The 10,596-nt window shown below is 36.9% G+C and overlaps 1 protein-coding gene across 2 annotated transcripts; it reads left to right on the forward strand.

The window, feature by feature from the left end:
* Window positions 1-452: 452 nt before the first annotated feature.
* LOC103709733 (probable serine incorporator) lies at window positions 453-10,524 on the forward strand. Of its 2 annotated transcripts, none has more exons than XM_039128668.1 (13): window positions 453-706; window positions 2,529-2,790; window positions 2,881-2,954; window positions 3,292-3,451; window positions 3,547-3,571; window positions 3,701-3,790; window positions 5,612-5,783; window positions 5,879-5,952; window positions 6,091-6,160; window positions 7,609-7,680; window positions 7,780-7,913; window positions 8,936-9,051; window positions 10,159-10,524. In XM_039128668.1, the coding sequence occupies exons 2-12, from the start codon at window positions 2,586-2,588 to the stop codon at window positions 9,018-9,020; spliced, it is 1,161 nt and encodes a 386-aa protein (XP_038984596.1). In that variant the 5' UTR covers window positions 453-706; window positions 2,529-2,585; the 3' UTR covers window positions 9,021-9,051; window positions 10,159-10,524. The 2 variants fall into 2 exon arrangements, with proteins under 2 accessions (XP_038984596.1, XP_038984595.1); XM_039128667.1 differs by having other exon boundaries at window positions 8,936-9,009.
* Window positions 10,525-10,596: the final 72 nt, after the last annotated feature.

The following is a 10,596-nucleotide window of genomic DNA, read 5'->3' on the forward strand; positions in this document are numbered from 1 at the left end:
AATTTAATGAATTATAAGATTTATTATCTTATTAGAATAATTGATTACTAATTTTGTGGTAGTAAATCAATTATTGTAATTGAGATCTAAAATATCAATTCAATGAATTATATGATTTATTACTTTATTAGAATAATTGATTGAGATTTAATAAATCAATTCAATGAATTAATTGATTGAATTTTTTGTTTGAATGGGATCTACAAATTATTTCTTGAAGAGTTCAAATAGAGGTGTGATAAATCTCTCGAAGGTTAAATAAATTATTATTTTTTTTAGAATGATTTACTAAATTATATGTTACTAATAAAAAAAAAGAGCATTTTTTTTTTTTTTTTGATTGTGTTTAGGCGTATTCTGGCCGACCAATCACGCGTCGTTAATGTTGGAGGCCGCCTCTGAGGTCCTATAAATAGAGGACGTACGCCACTGGAAGCAAGCGGAGGCGAGCGGAGAGCCCACTATCATTTTTAAGGGAGCTTCTACAGTACGATTCCACCGGCAGCAGAAAGGCATGCGGCGGGAAAAAGAAGAGAACCCCCTCCACCGCCTCCTTCTCCTGTTCTAAAAAGATGTTGCCACCGCTCGCCTCTTCTGTCTCCTCCCTCTCTTTGTCGCGTTAGAAAACCAAGTACCGGTGGGGAAAGGAGCGGAGCTTCTTGATGAACAAGAGTCGCTGCTGCGGACGGATCGGGAACCGTCAGAGGTGAGTTCTCCTTCTAACTTAGATCTCGCATTTTTCTCAGCATCCGTAGCGAAATCGGGGACCAGTTCTCCTCTGGCGCGCATTGAAGGCTTTCTTGTTTCAGAGATCAAGAAATCCATTTATTTTTCTTTTCTTTTTTTGTTCGCCTTGACATCGATGGATTGACCTAATTTTAAATTAAACTCAGGGTTCTTTCTTGTTTCTTTAGACTCCCTCATTCCCTTTCTTGTCTTCTTTTCCATTTTTTTGCTATTTATAGGTAATCTTGATTCGTTTTTTTTCGATGGATCTTGATTTCAAATTATTCCAGGAAACCAATATATTGTTATAATTATATATTGTTATAATTCGAAGAATGCATTAGCTTTTCCTCTTTTCTTGCATTCCATCGAAGTCTCTAGCAGTGCCCCCTAACCGATCAAGGATACTTTTATCATAAAATTACTAAAACCATTCTTTTTTCTCACTGCTTGCTAGACTTTTCAAAAGTTTCCTCTCTCTATGTATGTTTGAGTCTGTTGTATCGTTTTTCGTACTCTCTTTTCTATTTTTATCCACATGATAAAATGTTCTCTCGTCTTTTAATTCTTTTGAGATTAATCATGAAAGCGGATCTGTTATTTCCTCAGATTCTTTCTTTCTTTCTTTCTTCATCCGTTTATCTTTTTCTTGATATTAAAGTTCGTTATGGTGTTACCACATTGTCTTTTTAAAAGTATTGACAATAATTGCTGGATCAAGGCAAAGTTACGCTAGAAAATTCAAATCAAATGGATCGTTTCGGAACGAACGGATGGATTGCGTTCCAACGCATACGTGACAATTAGTGGTCCGACTGATCAGGTGACTGTCGTTCTCTAGCCTGGATAATCCTCCACGATTGGTGCACTTATATATATATATTGGTGAAACAGCCCACCTATTGGCCCAAGGAAAAAAATATAAATATAACAAAAAAACGAAAATAGGAAAAGAAAGTGACAGGCAACAGCAACTAACGGTCCGTGCGTTTAGGCCGGGTTGGTCGCCGTCGAGACCAAGACCAAGCATCAGACAGCGATAGACACCTATACATTCGTTGCATTGGAATTTAGTGGAGCAGGTATTTCATATATAGAAGTTATTGATATACCATATATGGAAGTTGATAACATGTTGGTGGCGTTCTCTTGCATAATATATAGGTGCCTCGCACATACATACGATGCAGGTGTGGGAAAGCATATGCTGCGAAAGGTGGTATTGATCCTGTTTCATAAATCCACTCAATATTTAGCTCCCTCAAGTAAGAGCCTAAGAGGTATGGAAACCACCTCGCGGGACCGTGTACAAAGGCAGTTTATCTTGTTAATAGTAAAAGAAGATAGAATGGGGCAAAAATTAGTAATGACCAGGTTGAGACGCTAATGGTGTAATAATTCTTATTTATTAAGTGGGTTCGTCCCACAACTTAGTAATGGAAATGCCATGACTCGTGTTCGACATCAATAGCTCAGCGGTCGCACCATTTACCTGAAAGCAGCAAATCAGGAACACGATTCTGAGTAGGCTTATCCTTTAAAATTTTGACCCTAATTATAATCTTGGAGATATTTTGGGTTGGTCCAGCTGAAAAATTTTGGATTCGTGTATCGGGCCAGCCGGGCTCTGGCTCCTGGCACGTTTTGCAACCCCATCCGATTTCTCCTCTCTACGGCCAGGAGATGTTCCCAAATTCTGAATCTAGCGTGACGTACCCAACGTCTCCTTTTCTTGTATGCTAAGCTTATGTTGCGTTGCTTCTCTTCCTCTCGTTATATACCAAGCTTGGGTTTTCTTGCAGCAAGTTGGCTAGTTGCACCGCTCCCGGGAGGAGAGAAAATCCGAACACGTTCGTGTCATGACGAACGAAGCAATGGAGGACCCCGGCATAAGCAGCAGGGAGAGGGATACTCGGTTCATGGAGAACTCGTGCTGCACTCACTTCTGTCTCGGGCCCAACCCCTTCATAGCCCGCTACGTCTACGCCATCCTCTTCCTCCTTGCCAGCCTCCTGGCCTGGGCCATCCGAGACTACGGCCGCTCTGCCATCTCCGCGTTCCGGCGTACGAACCACGCCTAGTTCCGTCCTTTTTTCTGCATTCGGCGCTGTATGGGATTTCTCAGTCACTTTGCTTGGATTTTAATCTATGCAGGATTAAAAGCCTGCCATGGTGCTCGTTACTGCTTGGGTGCAGAAGGTGTGCTCCGCATTAGCTTCGGCTGCTTCGTATCCTTTGCAAACTTACTAAAAGTTGCTGTCGATTTTGGAATTAGGAGTGGAATACAATGGTAATAACCTTGAAAATAAAAAATTTGATGCCTCACCAATGTCACTGCTCCCTCTTACACGAGAAATCAAGTGGAGTTCCATAAAATAAAAGCAATGTAGAATTTGGAACCCTGGTGAGGTTTTTCCTAGACCAGATCTCTCTTTGTGCCGCGGAAGCCAAGTTCCTTCAAATGGAGTTCCAGTCCTTCCATTTATGTCCTACCTCTGATTTGAAGTCTGTAGGCCATGACATGAACATTCCTAAATTCAATGGGTTACTCTTAACTTTTGACAGTTATTCTTCTTTGTCATGTTTCTCTCGACGGCTGGCACGAAGAAGTTGGATGATCGTCGGAACTCATGGCACTCTGAGTGGTGGCCTGCTAAGATCATCATGTGGATGGGTTTCATGGTGGTGCCGTTCTTTATACCTACCGCATTTATCCAGCTCTACGGTTGGTTTCAGTTGTGCATTATGATTATTTAAAGTTAAATATTTGTGATTCCATGACTTGCTTCTGCTGAGACTGAATAATTGCTGATTTTTCAGGGAAGATTGCATACCTTGGTGCTGGGTAAGAAGGCCTACTTCCATTTTTATATCCTTTTTTCTTTCTTTCATGTTCTAGAACCAATCATTTATCCATGGGTAGTTTGTTAGTATGACCTACGCAGAAAATTATAGCTCAATGACTTCCTTTCAGGGCATTTCTTCTGATTCAACTAGTCAGTGTGATCAGTTTCATTACATGGTTGAATGACTATTGCCGGTCCAAGAAAAATGTAAAAACATGGTATATCTACTCTTTATGCCCAGCGACTATTTTTAAAAAATTATGCTTTGTATTTCTAGCAGACTGGAAATCTTCTGTCCTGCCATGAATTTGCTTCCACGAATGGTGTAATTAAATAAATACTTTTTGATTCCACATCAAATCATTTTGTGTTTTTTAAACACTATTTTAAAATATGTTTGAATAGAATAATGTTATGTATGCATCTGTATTATGTGGCATTTCTGTTGAAGACACTATGTTTTCAATAGCAGTCCATGAGAAAGTTCTTTAATGACTATTATGGGAAACCGAAAAAGCTGATGAACAAACTGAGGTCCTTCATGGTGTAAATATAATGAACTTTGAAAAGCCCTCATATGAAAGAAAATTCTTATAGTAGAACAGCATAAGATGTGGCAGATCCATCTGAATGTAGTGCAAATAGGATCATTGTCATGAATGAGTATTGCATATGAAGAAGGATTATAAACTGTGTGGAAGCCTTATATCAATACTTATTGCTGAATAGGATATACTTGTTGGCAGTACTGCTAGGAGTTGTATCTTTCTGGTAATCTAATCAGGAGACAAATGGATCAGAGCATGATTTGTCCTTGAAAAAGCATCACCTGGAAATGTCATACCACATTTGATTAAAATTCCAAATGTTGGTTTGTATCTTATGAATATTATCAATCGTGATCATAAAGAGTTTGCTTATGCAACTTCACATGAGAATCTAACCATATCTTAATTTTGTTCATGTCTTTAGTTTGTTTGAATTTTTTGAAATAAAATCTTTATTATGTATATGGATTGGATTGTGGTCAAATCAGAATTTAGGTCAATAAAACAGGTCTTTATATACAAGTGTTATACATACATATACATGTGTATATATGCATGTACCTGGATGCATGCATGTATGTATGCATACATGCGCACGTACATATTTGTGTTATCCGAGCAAGGACAAGAAAAATTTTTATCAACCCGTTCAAACTCAAATCTCTCAAAATAAAACAATGGAGAATATAAAATATTTTCAAAAATGAAGTTTTAAGCCCTTTACTTTCATTAAAGATGAATAAAATTGTTCAAGTCTTCTATTTATACTAGTGAGGTTCGCTTTTACAAAATTCTAGTCGGATTCCTCTTCTAGTTAAAAGAGGTTACAATTTTCTTAAATATTATGCGATTAGTAGAAACAATGACAAAAAAGCTAAATTTTACTGAGCTAAATATCATATTGTCTAATTCCTCTTAGATTGAAAGATACTGTATGGTCAAAAGTTTTTTCAAAAATGACAGATTTTGATTTGAGTGAAAATTTTGAAAGGCCTAAATAGGCTTCATATAGGGTTGTCCAGAGCCCAATAAGTCTGGGAACTGGTTGCTGCATTATAGATTTGGAAAAATTATCCAATTTCCAAAAAAAAGGTGCCCTGAATGGACACCATATATGAAAGTTATGCCCTCTGGAAGTTTTGGCACATAGCTCGGTCTTGGATGCGGTGAATCCTGCTCTTGAACTATATCCCGAAACCTACTTGATGTAGCTGAGCTAGTCAAAAATGGATTTGGTGATCCTCCTGGATCAATGAGTTTGACAACATACTTAAACCAAAAATGTTGTTGACTGGGCAAAACGAAATTGATCAGATACAAACGTTTCATATAGATTTGTAGATTGTGCTAGCGTTACGATATTACTATTGAATTTCTAGGTGAGTAGGTTGAAAATCTTAATCACCAAAATATTTTTTTTATTACCATTTGTTTATTCATTAACTTACATCTTCTGCTTTAAATCTGACTGTGAAGATATGTGACCTGCAGCCGCATTCAAGTGCTCGTACTCTCCATTGCTGCATATGTTGCTTCCATTTTGGGGATTGTCTTAATGTATGTATGGTATGCACCAAAGCCAACTTATAGGCTTAACATCCTCTTTATCACTTTGACCCTAGTGCTTCTACAATTCATGACCTTTGTCGCAGTGCTCTCTAAGGTAAATTAATGTTTATTCCACTGAATGCAAAAGACTGCATCTATAACAACTCTTTTCTCCCTTCCTTGACTTATGTAATTTCATGTTTGATATAGGTGAAAGAAGGATTCCTGTCACCTGGGCTGATGGGATTGTATGTTGTATTTCTTTGCTGGAGTGCAATCAGGAGGTGAATTTTATGTACAATTTGGTTTCACAATTTTTCTATTAGTATTCATCTGCGGCTACAAGAAAACTAAGTTGCGCTATGTTCTCCGTCCTTAGCTTCACTGAGTAGTTTTTCGTGATCTTTCCTTCATAATGACAGTGAGCCACAGACTGAGATTTGGAACCAAAAAGCACAAGCTGCAGCAAGTGCAGACTGGCTTACAATCATGGTAAATTTTTCAGAATGTTTTACTTCATGCTAGTTAGCATAGATGACTAACAAAACTGCATACCTAGAAATTTCAGAACTCGTATATTCTCTTAGATATATGAAATATTGCTGATTCTTCATGATGTAATAGATGACCTTGTTCTTCCTTACTCTTGTCTTAAAAGAAGGTTAGCATCAAATTTGATATTCTAGGTATTTTCAGAGGAAATACCAATTTAGAAAATTTCCAGAATAACTATCATGCTAATAGATTCTAGAATATTCCCGGATTACAACAACCTTCACAATTTTTCAGAATATTTGGCTTCCTCTTTTGTGAATTAAAATAATTTGCTTCATGCCAATAAACATAGAAGATTACAGAACTGCATGTTTGTGAAATTCCATAATTCTTACCTGGCCTTCAATATGTAACATACCATGGATTGTTCATGATGCAATGGATTACCTCTTTTTTCTGTAATTCTATCTTTAAAGGAATTAGGTTGCCATGAAGTTTCATATTTGAGGTATTTCCGAAGATAACATGGCCTCATGTGGTTGGTTCAAGGGAGCAGTATGGACTAAGAACACTAGTAGAACTCTTAACCAAGTTTCTTGGTGTTATTGTAACTTCAATCTTCTGCATGATCTGTTGGTGCCATTTGGTAGTTTTATGAGCAATTGAACCTCCAGGCAGAGGCTGGTTCATCTGCTTAAAGGAGCAAAACATTTTTTGTGAGGACAGCTGATATGTTTTTAGTCTCACATCAGTTATGCACTGGGTAGATCTTGAGCAGTTATATAGGGCCAAAAAATCCAAACAATACTTTCTGGCTAACCTTTTTAGGTGAGCTCTGATTGTTATATTTTTATTCTTCATTGATAGATCAACTTCCAGATATTAGCTTGTCTTTTGAGTTATCGGAAATCTCAAAATACTTTATAGCAACCATCGAAACATATTCACATCTCATTATCATCTTAATGGGGGCAAAAAATCTCATTTGGCATTAAGAGAAAATGAAGAAAATTCAGAAATATATTAATGATTGGAATAAATTCAAATTAATCAAAAGATGACAATGGATAAGACAGATTTTGAAGAAAAGAAATACAATAATTCATAAGATGTTCATGAAAAACATTATTTATCCACATAAATTTTTATAAACTAATAAAAGTATGATTTTCTTTCTTTCATCTTGTCAGTATTATTCAGAAAAAATGATGAAAATTTTGATATCATAGTCCATCTTTTTGTGCCCCAAAGTTGAATGGATTTTTCAATGAGTTGAGAATTTTATTTATAGAATATTATTATTACTCTGGTCTCCTGTACTTTGATGAGCTTATAACAAATTTGATGTGACTGTCATTTAGCATGAATACGGTTATGAGCTTACAATGCATATGGATACAACTAGAGTATCTGGTTTGTCTGATCTGAACTTTATTTATGGACAGAGCTTTGTTATTTCTGTACTTGCCATGGTTATGGCAACATTTTCAACAGGAATAGATTCCAAATGCTTTCAGGTGCACTTCACTAACATTTCACCTTCCTTTTCATCGGCTGGCTATTTGTTCCACTCACTTTGTGTGTTTCTATATGACCGCTCACTATTATCAATGCAGTTCAAGAAGACTGAAGCAGAATCAGAAGATGACGTTCCATATGGGTATGGATTTTTCCATTTAGTTTTTGCCATGGGGGGGATGTACTTTGCCATGTTATTCATTGGCTGGAATGCACATAAAACAATGCAAAAGTAAGTTTCATCTCGGCATACTAGAGCTCTATGCATTCGTTCTACGTACTGATGAATATTCTACTTGCTGGGTATTGCTAGATTCCCATCCAAGTTTTTATTGTCTCTATGCATATTCATTTATCCTAACGCATTTTTTTCTGAATTGCTCTTTTTATAATCTTGGTAACATATGACCATAAATTTATTAAATGTGCATGTACGGTTATATGTGTCACTTACTTTCATGTTTGGCATTTTCAATGTGCAACTAATGTATGCCTAAGAGTCAACTTGCTTGCCCCATCTAAACATTCTTCCTAAAGTTGCTTGGCGTATCACAAAATCTGATACCTCTCCAGATTCTGGATGGAGCCTAATCATTATCAAAAGATTTCTGCCCGTTATTTAGGTCTTTATATTGAACGTCTTCCTATCCTAGGATCATGTCCTCCATTACTTGCTTAAAGTCTTTGCCATGACATGTCTCTCTGGATATCCTCTGCATTTGGTCGCACACAAAGTTAATTCCATCTCTTTACCGGGTCCGCCTCTAACCTTCAGCTAACTTAAATGTATAATACTTTCTGATAATTTATGTGGCTAACTGAGAAACAAGTTGGATATGTTTCATTTCTTGCCAGATTTCTGGTAGCAGATTGAATCTTCTCTTAAAGTTCTATACCTGCTTGAGGTCTCACTGCTTTCACCCTATAACATTTTAAGAATGCATAGTATTTGGGTCTTTGTCACATCAGTGTCAATTTCTGCAAACGATACTTCAAATGACTGAAAAAAGAACCTGGAAAATGCAGCATGCAAAACAACCAGTTGAAAATATGTCGGGAGATCGAACACAAACCTTACTCATGTATCTCAAAAAATAAGCATTTTTTCACATTTATAAAAAGATTCTTAAGTAAAAGATTTTGGAGATAGCAATTAAACTGATACGTGCTTATATTTTGGTATATGTTTATATTTTGGTATATATTTATGCATCTTAACTACATGTGGAATCTTTTCTCCTTTAAATTTTACAGATGGACAATAGATGTTGGATGGGCCAGTACTTGGGTCAGAATTGTGAATGAGTGGCTAGCAACACTAGTTTACGGCAAGTACTAAATCACAATATGCGTTACACAATCTCCTAATGGTAACTATAGCTTTGATGTTTCCTATTTGCTTCTTATCATCCATGCCACTATCTAGTAATTTATCGTCCCTTGAGATATCATGCTAAGGTCCTGTTTACCGTATGCTTGGGTCGCCAGGATCAATGGAGAAAGAAAAGGAAAAATAGGATTTTTTCATGGAAAACAAAATGTTTACGAAAAGATTAGTTATAATATTTTTAAATTTGTTTTTTTTCCAATGAAACAAACAAAAAATTGATATTCAAAGAGAAATAAGATCTCAAAGAACTTGTCCTTGGGAGGAAACAGACCCTTTCGTTGCTAAGTTAGAGGGGGAGGGGCACTTTTGGGGATTTGGAAATATATTTAGGAAAGAAAAAAAGAGGAGGAAATAAAACAGCAGCATTTTCTCCACATTCCCAAATTCTCTCTCTCCATTTGGTAGTAATTCTGTAAAAATGAGTTTTGGGATGAATCAACGTAGACTCTGTTGCTTGCTGGCCTGCCGCTAGTAAGCTAAATCCGGGGGAAGCTACTAAAGTAGGTAGTCACTCCCTAATGGTTGATGGTACCATGGCCATAAGCATATCTTTGCTCAACAAGTCAGTATGTTGTCAGATATTGGCTCTTCGTCTGTACATTGTAAATCTATTCGATTTGGAAGTATCGTCAACTAAGTAGCAAAGTTCAATCTCAAAACCAAGTTTCCTTTTGCAGCGGACCGAAATTGCATTCCATATTTGGAGAACTATTGTGCTATCTTATTGACTCCACCGAGAGTTAGAAACCAGGAATGAGACTCGATTTGTCCAAAACAAGCTTTACTTTGAAATTTTGGCCTAAGCAATTTGCTCTCTTCTGCTAACTTTTAGGGGAGCATACCATATATGTCATATCTTTATTTATTTTTGCACTGGTTTTTATGTATTAAAAAAAGAAGTCTTAGACGTAGCCACATAATCAACTTTGAGCGAGTGCCTTAAGCGAGGTACGAGTTTTTCAGGTGGGGCCATTTTCCATGTTTCGGCTGATGAACGTATAAATATCTCCCATGCGAGCAGCATAAGAGCACCGCTGATGCATGGTGGCCCCCGATATCCATATAACCTATTTAATGGTGTTTGCAGTGTGGATGCTGGCCGCTCCCCTGGTTTGGAAGAGCAGAAGGCAAGTAGAATCGACATGATAGTGAAGAAAAGATCCCAGATTCCTCGATTTCCCTGCCCCCATGCATCTTCTGTACAGAAAATACCCATTCACCATGCGGCATTCTCGTAATCTAACAGTTCAGTTCTCGCTGATGACACAAATCAGTCACTGCCAATTTCTAGGTATTTTGCCCCTGCATGGTTCTGAAGAAGAGCATCTTGATCAAGTAAAACTTCACAAATTGTCAATATTTGATAGATCCTACTGGATTCATACAAGCAACACGATTGTAAATACATAATATAAGATCATGATTCCTCAGAAAACAAGTGTGAAATTCCATACATCAACAAACAAGCAGCACACCCTGGATCATGAGCTTGGAGTTTAAAGCAAATGCAAAATATGAAATACTC

Source organism: Phoenix dactylifera, chromosome 8 (assembly GCF_009389715.1).
Source record: "Phoenix dactylifera cultivar Barhee BC4 chromosome 8, palm_55x_up_171113_PBpolish2nd_filt_p, whole genome shotgun sequence".
In the NCBI taxonomy this organism is placed as follows: Eukaryota; Viridiplantae; Streptophyta; class Magnoliopsida; order Arecales; family Arecaceae; genus Phoenix; species Phoenix dactylifera.